Source organism: Dermacentor albipictus, chromosome 1 (genome assembly GCF_038994185.2).
Source record: "Dermacentor albipictus isolate Rhodes 1998 colony chromosome 1, USDA_Dalb.pri_finalv2, whole genome shotgun sequence".
NCBI classification, from domain to species: domain Eukaryota; kingdom Metazoa; phylum Arthropoda; class Arachnida; order Ixodida; family Ixodidae; genus Dermacentor; species Dermacentor albipictus.
Window position 1 is genome coordinate 337,867,831 of NC_091821.1, and position 13,745 is coordinate 337,881,575.

General features: G+C 42.5%; 3 protein-coding genes and 1 long non-coding RNA gene across 10 annotated transcripts in view; 1 reads left to right on the top strand and 3 right to left on the bottom strand.

The window, feature by feature from the left end:
- Positions 1-3,696, bottom strand: part of LOC135899707 (uncharacterized) — a 52,157-nt gene extending 48,461 nt beyond the window's left edge. Inside the window, exon 1 of the mRNA XM_065429288.1 lies at positions 3,631-3,696. Coding sequence (XP_065285360.1) covers positions 3,631-3,696 — 66 coding nt within the window. The remainder of the gene's footprint in view (positions 1-3,630) is intronic.
- On the bottom strand, positions 1,935-11,718 carry LOC135899592 (cyclin-dependent kinase 4-like). 2 transcript variants are annotated; one of them, XR_010563683.2, is made up of 4 exons: positions 11,436-11,718; positions 7,269-7,914; positions 5,700-6,138; positions 1,935-3,684 (listed from the first exon to the last, which is right to left on the bottom strand). XR_010563683.2 is itself a non-coding variant. In XM_065428928.2 (3 exons), the coding sequence occupies exons 2-3, from the start codon at positions 7,887-7,889 to the stop codon at positions 5,770-5,772; spliced, it is 990 nt and encodes a 329-aa protein (XP_065285000.1). In that variant the 5' UTR covers positions 7,890-7,914; positions 11,436-11,718; the 3' UTR covers positions 1,935-5,769. The 2 variants fall into 2 exon arrangements, 1 of the variants encoding a protein (XP_065285000.1); XM_065428928.2 differs by having other exon boundaries at positions 1,935-6,138.
- LOC135899958 (uncharacterized) lies at positions 11,069-12,473 on the top strand. Its single transcript, XR_010563757.1, has 2 exons — positions 11,069-11,347; positions 12,093-12,473. It is a non-coding gene; the product is annotated as an uncharacterized lncRNA (long non-coding RNA).
- Alh (coiled coil domain containing protein Alhambra) overlaps positions 12,334-13,745 on the bottom strand; it is a 53,983-nt gene continuing 52,571 nt past the window's right edge. For all 6 annotated transcript variants that reach the window (XM_065428591.1, XM_065428474.2, XM_065428363.1 and 3 more), the window contains one exon: positions 12,334-13,628. In XM_065428591.1, coding sequence (XP_065284663.1) covers positions 13,488-13,628 — 141 coding nt within the window. In that variant the 3' untranslated portion in view covers positions 12,334-13,487. The remainder of the gene's footprint in view (positions 13,629-13,745) is intronic.

Genomic DNA, 13,745 nt, shown 5'->3' on the forward strand with positions numbered 1-13,745 from the left:
CTCGATTAATTTCCACCAGATGCTGCATAACTCTCGCTCTAATGCAAAAGTAGCAATATTCATTCAACAATAAGACCGTATTTGATTGCCTCCAAATGTGCTGGTTGTGACCCATGATGACTACATAAACTATGCTATCTGGTCAAGTTCTGTGTGTAGCTTAAAAAGCATTCACAGAAACTTATGCCAATCTGACTTATACATTTTGTGAGGCCCCCTGTGACTTCCTTTGTGCCCATGGCAAAAAAAAGAAAGGAACGGAAACAACACCACTTTGTCATGGAGCAGAATGCAGTCAAGGCTTCATAGGTGGTTTTCAAGTGGATGGAGATAAATGGCTTTACCAATGTATATCAAGCATGGCAGAAATGGTGGAACAGGTGCATTTCACTCAGTGGAGAGTACACTAAAGGATATAAAAGTTCTAACGAGTAATTTTCAGAAGTCAATGTTTCAAAGAATCAGTCTCAGTCTTTATTGAACAACCCTGATTATCATTTCCAGCGAGCCCATGATGCCACCAGTAGTATGAAGCAGGCTATATCTGCATAAAGGCCTTATTTTCATGTCAACAAATAGAATGTCAACAGGCATACCTTTAAGCAGCACTAACGAGGGGAGGATAAATGTGTCTCGGCAACACATCTGAGTGATTTTAATCACCTTCACGCAGTCCTATCAAACGCAGCTACGTACAGCCCGAGATGAACGGTGAACGGGCAATGGATATATGAAGAGCTATAAGAATTCAGGGCAATGTTAAACAGTGTGGAAAGCTGTTCATTCTGAAAAGGCTTTTCCTGCAAAGAGAGTAACGAGCTTTTGCACACTTTCACATCATCACAGACCATTTTGGAATGTGGGGACGAAGAGAGGAGGAAGCAGCTCCCACTCGTGACCTACTTTAGGCAAACGGCACAGCTTTCACCTCACATAATGTTTTGCTGTCAGAGCCAGATCAGTTACTCCACCCTAGAGCAAAACAGCAATTTTGCAGAGCAACCAGTGGCCTTGCAAGAGAGCCATGAAAATTACCTCTCTCAGGCAAGATCAGATATAGCCAGTTTGTCTCAGGTTTGGTCCTTGAACAGGTTGGCACACATTAACTATCATGTATAGTTGTTAGGAAGTGAGGAAAAAACAACAAAGAACTCCAGGCAATTGCTAAACAATCACCGTTCACTGAAGATACACCTGCTTTCAGCCTGACACTGACATTGCTGCTTTTCACTGCTTTTATGTTGAAGACGCAAGAGCTTGCAATATTGTACTTGTCCTGTGAGTGGAATCAACAGGAAGGTTGCCAAGGTTGAAGACTGGGCGTGATGGTATAGCATATTAGAGGTTGGATTGCGCACAATTTTCATGAGACACACAGAAGAGAAACACACACCATAGAGCGTTCTGTGGTGTGTGTTTCTCTTCTGTGTGTTTCGTCATAATGTTGCGCAATCCAACCTCTAGTAAACCGAACAGGAAGGTGCAACACACATTACCGTGGCATCCCTCACACTAGCAATAGCCGATAGGGTTTTAGAGGGACTCTAAAATACCCTCGTTAACTAGTACTTCAGTTCTGCCCACATGCATTAACCTACCACTGAATATAAAAGCCATCATCAGTGAGTCCTAAGCATAGCACACTTGCTTGCTAAGTTTTGACTGCCTAGAGCCCTGTAATAACATTTGAAAACTTGATGCATCTTGATGAAAAAACTAATTTCGTGTCCAATAAAATGCAGCAGGAAATAGAACCCATGTGTGCGACACTTTGAAAAGGAATGCCCAGTGGCTGACTCACAGAGACTGGTGCAACAAGTCTACAATATTATTGTAATAGGGTGGCAAATGAAGGATAAACCTAGACAGTCACCAATTTTAGGCATCATGTTTATGTGCATAATTTCTTGCCTAGATGAGACCACTATAACAACTCCACTTCATTCCCCATAACAAGGCCTTCACAGGACTTGTTATGTTAGGACGCTTTTATTCTGTCAAAAGTCACATCTGGTTGAAGGCACCATTGAAATGTGTCATCACATGAGCTGCTCACCCTGTCAGCATATCCGATACACCAAAAGCGGTGATATGTATACAATAGTAAAAAATTATCTGATATAGCAATGTTTTGATATGCTGTATCCAAGATAACTAAAAAACGCACATGCTCATTGCAAACATGCAAGCATACCATAAGGCACAAGTATTAGATGAGTATGGCACATCTGAAAATATCCTCTGCAAATGCACACTTCCTTGTACGACAAGAACGAATATAGTATACTTCAGCACAGGAAGTATGTCAGCAGCCAGAATGGCTGCAAATGCTAGGCACCCTGGTTTCAGAGCTGAGCTGACATAAAAGGAATATTATGCACAATCTGCATTAAATGACAACAAAATAAAGGACAGCACCAATTCATTGATGGATATCATGATCAACTGGTGCTACCTTTAGTAGGCAGTAACACACCTGAGGTACAGTTGGCAGTAATGTTCTGTTAACTGTAAAGTTCTCGGACCCATCACGGGTGCTACTGTAGATCTGAATAGCAAATTCATAGCTGTCAAATCGCCTTTGTGACTGGCTCCAAAGATTATTTGCACACTCTTTAAAGCCTATCACAAGTGCAACCAACATAGTGGTCATCAGTACCTGCGGATCTGCCATGCGAAGAATGGCAGCTCAAATTTCAGCCTAGTCCTTGCAAAAACCCCTCACTGGTCATCAGGTGACCAGTGAGGTGTCACCTAATTACTTTCCTGCGTAGTGAGCCAGGAAACGAGTCATTGACCTCTTGCTAGTACCTATGCTAGCACTCCATTTCCTGCACAGTGAGCCCCCAGCAACAGTAGCATGCCTGCAGACGAGCATTGTGACAATGAAGGAAAAAGGTGAGTGTGGCATAAATTCGTTGCCAATGGTGAAGTCCAACGTTCTAATGGTGAATTCCATTCAAGCTGACTGACTCTGTGAGTGAGCAATTCTTTCTGCAAAGAGCAACACCTCCTAATCCCTGAGTGGAACAAAACCCATGCCACCAGAGTACAGTGTGGGAGCGGAATGCTCTACCAGACTCATGAGTTACTCAGGATACCCTGCTTGTCGTCATCCACTTACACTGTTCCCTGCCATAGTTCACTGCACTTAAGAGTTCTAGAGATCCAACTCAGGGCTGCCACTATTGAGCTGCAAAAGCAATGATGCCTGCTGGGACGAGTCATCCATGACATCCACCATTACTACAGAAAACCACAACTACTGCAGCACCACCAAGCTCAGTAAGCAGTAAAAAACTGAAAAAGCATGCATGAAGGCAATAAGGCACACAGAATTTCATTCCACTCCGTGGGTTTTTGCGGAGCAGCTGCAACTGTGTCACGGATTGAAATCTGCTCCAAATAACTTATTGGAAAATGCGATCCTGCCTTCACTCTACCATTAAAATGCACTTGCTCCAAAAAGAGCAGAAAAAGTTGTGCTGACCCTGCCAATGAAATCCGCCATGAATCACTTAGTAGCAAGAAATAAGTGAGGATGATGAGCAGAGAATCAAGATGCACTTTACACACAGCAATTTTCACTGGGCAAACAGGAGCACATTTTTTTGCTCGAGAAATGCTTACATGAGGGCTTGCACTGGCATTGGAGGTACCACCAGGACCAGCGCATATGTATATCTGCACCACCATTACGAGAAAAAAGATATGAAAGCAATGACAGTGGGAGTGAAATGAATCCACGGATATAAAAACGTACTCATAACATGTAAAATGTGCCCTGCTTGACAGTGCGCAGGATGCAATGTAACTCAGATACAGTAGAGCGAGTGGCGCACTCACTCAGCAACAATACAGGAATAGCACCGGTTAAGTATGAGTAATAGAAATCATTGGAACAATCAACAGCCCACTCCATTGTCTTTCTTGGATATCAATTACAACTCCATAAATGATTCTGTGAAGGTAAACACAAAATAGAATTATGCAAAATGGGTTTACAAGTTGGAAAGTGAATTACACATAAAAGAAACATCTCATCTTCATTTCCTGTCTTGCAAGTTTAGATAGGGTACCTGTACAAACATCAAATGATCGCAGATCTAAAGCTGAGGCAGACTTTTAGAGGTCTAAATGATAATTTTTAAACATTTATGATTACACGACCTCCCGATGCATAAAAATACAGGGAGGGACTGACACAAAATAGACACAAAATGCTGAAAGAAATAATCTATATCTGATAGAGCTTCAGCCACCACTGACCCCTTATATTTACCCTCAGTGAGAAAGGCAAGGACCTGGCACCTTGCTATGCTGCTCTTTGGCACATTGAGGACCGAGGGTTAAATCATGGATTGGCAATGAGTGTGGTAACAAGGGTTGTGTGCTCTTAAAAAAAAAAAAAAACATGTTGCATTATATTCGTAACTTGCCTCAAGACACAGAATGAGGTGCATGCCTGGAGTGGCAGTTACAGAAAAAGACAACTGTTATATGTGCGAATACAATGCATTCCAATGGCCAGCAAGCAATCAATAATTATAGTAATACGGCAACTGTACACAGTACAGACCCCACTAGCGATTTTCGGAACACTTGTACAAAACAAGCCCTGACAGTGGCCTGGTTCAAGTTGCCTTAACAATAACAGTTGGCCTACATAACAAAAATGCTGTCATATTTAATTATGCTGTGTAGGTTATGCAGATAAAAAATGGCATCGTCCAACGCACACAGTCGCAACATCTTCAGATCCAGCCCTCATAAAACACTCTATGTCGTGTGGCTGGTATAGGCCATTTTCATCGCTTTAACTCTTGCTGTGCACTGACAGTCTTGTGAATGAGCTGCAAGGCCAAATAAGGCTCGCTCATGCGCTGCCAGAAATCTTGCATGTCAATCATATATGTAAAGGTTTAAAGCCTAAAGAGAAAGGCACTTTATACATCCTGGAAGCTGGCATCGCATCTCCAGGTGTTTCTGACAGCTGGCAAGTTTGCTTTCTCATAGCCAACCTTTTCATGTTGTCTCCAGAAACCTCTAGAGAAACTAATTTGCTCTACATATAAGCGTAAGGGCTCAGGTAAAAAGGCAATAAAGTGCCATCTTGACATGTAAAGAAATTATTTAAGTGGCTAGTTCATGATGATCTTCAGTATAGCATCCTTAACTGAGCTATAATGAAGACAAACCACATTTTATAAATGTTAATAAAACAAAGGAATCCCCCTCATGCAGAAGCCCAAATACACACTGTGTGCCATGCAGAATTTGCCTGAGTGACAAAGAGTGTGAAGAGATTCTCTTCATTTTCTTCGTTTTACTAGTTCATTGCTAGTGAAATGGAACTAGGGAAGAGAAAAATTCACTATATTCATGTCACGGTTATGAAATTAGCATTCACATTTCTACCGAACACATCCAAAAACATATGTTCAGTTCCGTAACAAAACCATGATACACAGCTACCAAAAGCACCACAAATGTTCTAAAGCCACTGCTTGCTTGTGTTCTATAATTAAAAGGAAGATAATAAAAAGGCTAAACAAATGGTGCATCCAAATTCATTAAATGTAACTGTGGCAGCTAGGGGAGGTTGCCAGGTCAAATCCACAAAAGTAGACACAAAAGAGACTTGAGCAATAATTTCCCAAACTGAAGGGCGGCTCTAGTGACAAGAATTTGGAGATCACCTTTCCCTTGCCTCTGTGCATGTGCTGCTGCAGACGTCTCTCAAGCACGGGTTTGCCATGCACTTTTATATCAGGACACGGCAACTTCATTAACGCCTGCCAAGCATGGGTGTGACAGAGCAGCCTTTGCGGTGATGCGACGGTGGGGGCTGAAACGCAGCATCTGATGCAGAAGATCGATGAAGGGACCTTCAAGTTGTGGCACTGCTTGCTCTAAAGAAGTTCCAAAAGTGCTGAAGTTGGCGAATGCCTGCCTTGAAACAGCAGCATCTGCTGGCCACTCATCTGCCGGTGGAAGTCCCATGATCTCTAAGATACGCGTAAGCTGGTCTGCCTCAGAACGACCACCAAAAAGAGGCTTGCGGCGTGCCATTTCCGCCAAGATGCAGCCGCAGCTCCACAGATCCACTGGTGAGCCATAATTTGCTTGAAGGAGAACCTGCATAGATTTTACTAGCCCATTAAGAGTGGACAACACGCTTTAAGCAAGCTGGCAGCTCAAGGAAGATATTGAGGGAGCTGCGTTTCTTAGCCTACATGCACAGGTGCAAAATATTATGACTTTTTAACTGGAACACAAATTGGCGCAGTTTTTCTCGAACTACAATTGATGATCTGCAGGACAACATTGAGTGTCTCGTAGAAAAATTTTATCTTAATATCCATATTTAGTTGCTGTTGTTGACGTACATACACATCTGTCTTAGCTCTTCTCGAATATGTCTTTGTTGTATGTGTACATTTGCTATCGAATGAGTCGCGCATGACCATTTGTTATCCGGTTAGAATGCATCCCAGTGACTGCTTCTCAGTATCCAAGTGCCATACTCAGAAATGCATCCAAACTCTAGACTACTTGGCTCAGACAAGCACAGCACAATGAAACTTCACAACTGAAATAAATGGTCATAGTTTATTAACAACATTCCCTGGCAATTTTCATATTCAGGCCCTTTTAGAACCTGCTCAAAGGCATTGAGCAGGAGAGATGCATCTCAAGCTAAAAATCATCTCAAGAATTTCTAAGAAGCTTTACTAACATGCAGTAACAACATCAGCCAAAAAGGAGCATAGTGTTGAGGCACCTTTGTGGATGAAAGGTTATAATATTGCTTTCCAGTATAGTAGCAGCAAAAGCCATCGATTTACTATTGGTCTGCAGGCACATTCGAATATGTCCGCTGCCTACACACAATTACCATAAAATAAAATAAAGATAATCATTTCTTTACAAAGGCAAAGTTTGATGCCGTGCTCCAGATGTAGCTAATTGTGTGACAACAGGGATGATATTGATTCAGTAGGCAAAGTTCCTTGATCATTTATAGGTGCCATCTACCTTTAATCTACTTGCTTTTGTCTGACTGTGCACATTTTCTACTGCAAATAACAATTATATTTACTGTGTTCACAAAGCAATAATGACATCAGGATCAAGGAACACAGTAAGCACGACAAGCTTTTCAAGCCACTTTCATTCAACAAGTCCCTGACTAAATCACATATAGATACAGAGCAACATCTATAAGTGTCCTACATGCAAACAAAGACAAATGCAAGCACACGCACCTCAGGTGGGCGGTACCACAGCGTGACCACCACGGGCGTCAGTGACATTTCCCGCTCATAGAGGCGAGCCAAGCCAAAGTCAGCAAGCTTAAGTTGTCGCTGAGCAGTCACCAACACATTCTGGGGCTTCAGATCACGATGGACAATGCGATGCGAGTGCAGAAACTCCACTCCCGTCAGCAGCTGCTTCAGAAGCCAGGCAATGAGCTCAGGCTCAAGGCCTGGTTCAGGGCAGCGCTCCAAGAAACCAGCCAAGTCCTGGTCAATGTGCTCAAAGACAAGAAAAAGCACCAGCTCTCGTTCCAGCCGGTTGCCATGGCAGATGTCCAGCAGACGCACCACATTTGGGTGCTGCGCAGCATCCAGCTGACGGAGGAGGCCAATTTCACGCAGCGTTCCAGTGGGGATGCCTTCCTCGTTGAGTGATACACGCACTTTCTTGAGGGCAACAAAACGTCCTTCATTTTGACGGTCTCGGGCCTTGTACACAGTGCCAAAGGCACCTGTACCAATCTGGGCAATTTCTTCGTAGGCATTGCCATTGGTAAGGACTTCCCCCGCCATATCTGTCAGGGAAGCATCAGCAGCTGGCCTTGTCATTGGTGGGGACGGTGGGGCCATAACACTCACAGGTAGTACAAGAAATCTGCAAGGACATCAGGGTATGAGACTGGGCTAGATGGCATACCATCGTCTTACACAGCATGGAATCAGACGAAGGACACAAAAGTGGGAACGCAGACAAGCATTGCTCTACGTCCCCTTTTTTTTTGCATCTTTTGTCTGGTTCCACATTGTGTAACAAGCTGCAAGGACATGTATGTTGCTGCCTTGTTAAGATGACAAGGCTGAATGCACATTTGTAAGTATGCCAAGCCAGGATATATGGTACATGATACAAAGGCTGTTCATCTTTTGCATTTACCTGCTCCTCAGAACATCAGTAGTGAAAGTCAGCTGCTCTACTTTGTAAAAACTTCATGCACAGTGCGTGAAATTCACAGAATAATGACTAACATAAAAAGAAAACGTCAATAATTCTTGACTACCCAAATTACAGTTAATCCTTAATTATATGTTGTTCAAATAGAACATAACATTAACTAAGTGTGCATATTTTACATAACTTGCACCAAATTATATGTGGTGACAAATAACTGCTCATCCCTTTACCTGACATGACGTACATAACCCATTTCTTGAAGGTGCACCATGTGTGCTTTGACAGACAATACCTGTACAGCGGCCTATATAGCAGATGCCCCCATGTTTCATGCTGAGCTAGAGGATTGAACAAATTGATGCATTATACAACTGCATTAGACTTTCACTGAACACATTTAAAAGTCATTTCAACAAATCCCTCCTGCACTTGTGCCAACACAGCTTTTCCTCATTAAGTCACTAACAATTTATGCTAGTCTGTGCCCATTTTATCAAGCTTGACAGACCAGTGCAATAAAGGTACACTTAAAAATGTCACACTATATATTTAATTTCTCGTTTTGCTTCTTTGCCCCTCTCGTTTACTCCATAAAATTAGTTTTTTCTATTGGCGAGTGCACATTTTTCTTCAGTCATGTTCTTACCTAATCAATGAGCTTTCGTCAAACCCTCGATTATATTCCATAAAATTGCCATTCATAGTGTTTAGGATGGACAGTTCGGCTAGTAAATATTTCATCATAAGGGAACTAGAGCACTGCAACAACTAAACACGAAGAAAGAGGTCGCATACAAGTGCTCACTCGCACCGCGATTTTCACTACACACAAGGAAAAGAATATATAAAGACTATTCACACGTCACATGGGTTAACTACAAAACAAGCAACAAAGGCACACAGGTCCACAATGTACATCATTGACGATGATCCTAATTTTTTAGACAGGTGCCTTTCTTGCTAGTGATGTATTTAGTGTATGTGACATGCAGTATGCCTGTTCATTTGTGGAAGAAATAAACTAGGAGGGAGCATTATCATGCAGGGAGCCTTCACAAGCCAATCTCCATGAAGCTGCCCCTTCAATTTTTCTCCTTGAGAAAGTTCGCCCAACAAGTGACCCTGCTCAGCGGACTTGTCCCAGTACAATTGGTTCATGGTAGGTTTTAATGAGTGCACACTTGTTTGGGTGCCTCACCAAATAATCTCAGCCCATTTTCTCCTGATATGCGATATGTGTCATGGCAAGACTATAGTGTCCGATTCATTGCCTTTGTTTCAGCAAAGTACAAAACTTGAAGGTGAATGAGAAGAAGAGGAACTAAGGGTTCCCAGTTTTTTGTTAGTCCCAACCATATGAAGCCAATTACTGAATGAAGCCAAGGAAAACACAGGTGGAATTATTTGTAGATTTAATTGAAGTTTAGAAATGATAAGCTAAAAGGGAAAAGAATGTGAACAAAAAGAAGCTAGCCGCCAATGGAACTCGAACACACAACCTCCACATTACTTATATGCTGTACTACCAATCGTTCCATGGTGATGGCTGTTTCCATGACCACATTCTTAAGTCATGACAACAGTGCCGTGGTTAATTAACCCACTGAACCATTGATAACAATACTTTATTAGTAAGTATTGCTGGCCCTACCATATGTGCAAGGGCTGCAAAAATGGGGATGTTTCTGGATGTCAGCAGAGTATCTGATATAAGATAGGAGTGAGACAAGTTTAAAGCTGTCATTCTGGATATAGATGGACGTTTCTGCCAGGAGGGAGGAGGAGGAGGGGGAAACTTTATTCTGGTCCTGTACAAGGTGTTGCCACCTGTCTGTCTAGTCCCATGTCGGGACCGGGAGGTTAAGCCTCCTAGCCCTATCACGGACGTACTGGACAGCCAGGTCTTGAGTGATATGATCTGAAGATCTGATCATTCCTAAAAACCGATTCAGTTCCATCCATATTAAGGCTCAATATCAATTGCTTTTTTTACTTATTAAAAACTCTGTAATGCTTCCTTGCTTTCATTCCTTTTTTTTTTCAATTACTGTGTGAACATAAATGTCCTAATCTATAATGTGAATATTTTTTAACAAGAATTTTTGTATTTCTTTTTGCACTACTTAATTTAGTAAAAGCTTACTCATTTTTGAATATGTATGTATCTGTGTGCCCTCTCTATACTTGTGTTCATTGCAGTGTTTGTGAATTTTCAGCAATTCTTAGGGCTACTGTTAGCCTAAAAAGCGAGAAATTGGAGTAGTTGTAAACAAACAAGCTGTGTGGTTGTTGTAGCATGGTCACAATGCATATAAAACCGACATATGTACCGACTAATGCAGAAAATATGGCAACAAGCGCATTAATGAGTTTATTACTCAAGATATGCCCTACTGTCATACTAGGTGTGCACGAAATGCTACAAAATGTGAAGGCGGATACTTAGTGTACAAGTCCTTATTTAATGAAATGGTTGAGCAGTCGGTGGCAACTATCAAACCTTAGATTTACCGCACATTTTCTCTCAACAGTTGTGTTCATCTCACTTTAGTCAAGGCCGCAATTTTTCGCTTCATAACGAGCATTCGTAATGCCACCTTTGGTTTTTTACACTTTAATCGCTTCCCCCCCCCCCCCCCCATATTTATTTTGGAAATTTGGTCTGTTCGGCGATAGCTGCAGTTCCTATGCGTTTATATATTTTTCTTTTACTCCTTCCGGTGTTGCCGAAATAATATATTGAACCTTGGACCGCTTATTACGTTTATAACAAGTGCAGAGAATACGCTCAAATTATAATATAAATGTAGATGGAGGATCAGCCAAGCTCGACGACGGTCAAGTTGCAAAAAGCAACTTTAAACACAAGCTTTTATTTAGTTGCTGTAGGGAGTAATCTGTTCCCTTATTGACTGTGCATACAAAGCCATCTGAAGTTCTCACGCTATCGCTACAGCGCTAATCAAAAGAAACTCAAATCTCAACACCGCAGCGGAAGGAGAAAAAGACGAGGCGCGTTCCCGCAGCAAAGCTGGTGCCACGGCACCCCGACATGTTTACCGGCGGCTGCCGGCTACTCGGCGCCGTGGTGCAGTTTCTACAGCTAAATTTCACGTAAAATGCAGACCCGCGTAAGGTAAGGCTTCACGCCTTGAACCCGATTTTACCTAAACTTTTTACCTAAACTATGTTAGTAAACAAACATAACGCTCGCGTGTACTTACCGGCGACTGGCAGGTGCCAAATGTTTTACGACAGAGCGCTTCGTTGTCAGGTGTAGTTCGATTGCGGACGTACCAAACAGCCGCAAGCACTGCTTATATCTTTACGGAGAAAAACAACGCATTCACGCAGTCATCATTTCGTTTGTAAATAAGTGCAACTATCGCGTCGTTCTAAGAGAAAAACGAGTGAACCGGCACACACTTCATGATGCCGATCACGATGAGTACGACGCGGTTTGACTGACGAGCCGTTGAGCGCACGGTCCGAGTGCGCCGTGCCCGAGTGTACAGGCGGACACGGCAACGTTTCGTGCGATTAGTGCTTGAATAGCAGAACAGTAGGTACGCTAGGAAAACTCTGGTTTATCGAGCGGCTTATGTTTTTTTTTTTTTTGGACAAGCATATCGTGTGTGCAATATCAAAATTCATCTTTCTTGCATCTTTATCCTATCAACTATATCACAGAACTATGTATTCCATCTTTCTTGGTAGAAAAATCTTTGCACACTTTTCGTTATTACAAAATTGGTTTAACTATTTTAATTGTAACACAGCACCGCAACAATCATTTTAGTCAAAGCTATACTACTTTACTATAGTTCACTGCTATTCTGAAGTCTAAGAAAAGTGAACTATTTCCCATATTTTTCCTGTAGGGGTGCACTGCTTATGTTGGCAAACAACGACACAATCGCTGTGATTGCCTTCATTCTGGCAACAGTATTAATCGTCCTGAGAAGATCCCTTCGCAAGATGGTGATCTTGTGCATCATCTTCCCAAGCATGCCGATGCTGACTCTGGTCGCCATCAACAGTCTTCGTCCTGGGACTGAATTGCTGACAAGTTTGATGGTGATTTCAACCATCAGCTACTTCCGACGCAAACTGTTCTACAACTAGAAGAAAGCCGCATAAAAATGCCGACGTTTATTTACTATTTACAAGACATGCAGTTAGAAGAAAAAAAATACTGCACAAACAATACATATTGTCAAAATTAACAGAAATGAACACTTATGCTACTTAAAAGATCTCAACGTGGTTCATTGTCTTTTTGTACAGGTTACACAAACAAAAACAATTTGAACATGAACTTTTGTACAGTGTAATGGCATCATTGCAGGACATATGCCAAGGGAGAAGGTTTTGATAAACACCTGGCTGAATTGTCCAATTGAAGAAAGAGGCCAGGCAGCTAGAGGCCAAGGTAACTTCAAAGGCGACCATAAAACACCAGACGGCAACTCAGTTAACGAGGGAACACAGAGAACTGGTGCGTGTTGGGACGAACAGCACTTGTACAGCTTGTGCCGAGGAACGCCTGCATCTATTTCATAGCTAACACCAGTTGCTGCAAAGTTCCTGCTCATTCGGGGCATGCCATAAGTTAATAGGAGCAAGACTCTCACATCACAGGTAAATATACAAATATACAAGACATAGAAATAATTAAAATGAAGAGCAGCCTCTCCTCTGGAAAGTCCCTTTGTCTTCTGCAGCATGAGCTGACACATGAGATGAATTTTCGCACCTTCAAATGCCAGCCAACCTGATGGCACACATGAACTGAAACAAGCGTCCAATATGGCAGCAGCTGCCACAAGATTAACACCAACTCTGCACTGAACACAACAATGAAAATGGGAGAGGGAAAAAAAATCGAGCTATGCTGCGATGCACGAGGCAAAGGCTTGTAGAGCTGTGCTCATCCTTTGCTACGAGTCAGTCTCTTCGTTTCTTCTTTTGACAGAGGCAGACAACGAAGTGGTAAAAGACTTGTGTAAAACAGCCTCCACTGAGTGTAGGGTTGAAATGCAGACATCCCAACAAGGGAGAGGGAACCATGTTGCTAATCTCTGAGTTGCGATGAAGTATAAAACAATAAAATTATATTATCAATGACTTTCCCTGCAGTCTGTTCGGCTACGAAGCCTGCCTGACAATCAGGGCATAGCTCGTCCCAAGTGCGAACAGTTGACAATGCTTCCTTGATGTACAACATCATGAGAATGTATCCTGTACAAACGGCGCTGAAATGATGCATGTGGCTCCTAGCTATTGCTCGGCTGGCGAGAGGTGGACAGTGTGGAGCCTCGATGCGATGAGTTCTCGTTCGAGGGCATTCCTTCAGGGTGCCCCATCGCTGGCCGGCCAGGGAAGCCATGCTGTGATGCTGCACTCAACTCGTTTGCCTGCACACACGACAAATTGCACTGGTTTATCTAATGCATGGCTAAAGTATTAACTGTGCCACCACAAAGGCGACAAAAGCTGATGAAACAACACGATGCCAATCAAAAAGCAGGTAC

Coding starts and splice junctions, on each gene's coding strand:
- LOC135899592 (XM_065428928.2), bottom strand. CDS start 7,889: ATGGCCCCACCGTCCCCACCAATGACAAGGCCAGCTGCTGATGCTTCC. Junction 6,139..7,268: donor TGTGGTACCGCCCACCTGAG/GTGCGTGTGCTT, acceptor AAATCTATGCAG/GTTCTCCTTCAAGCAAATTA.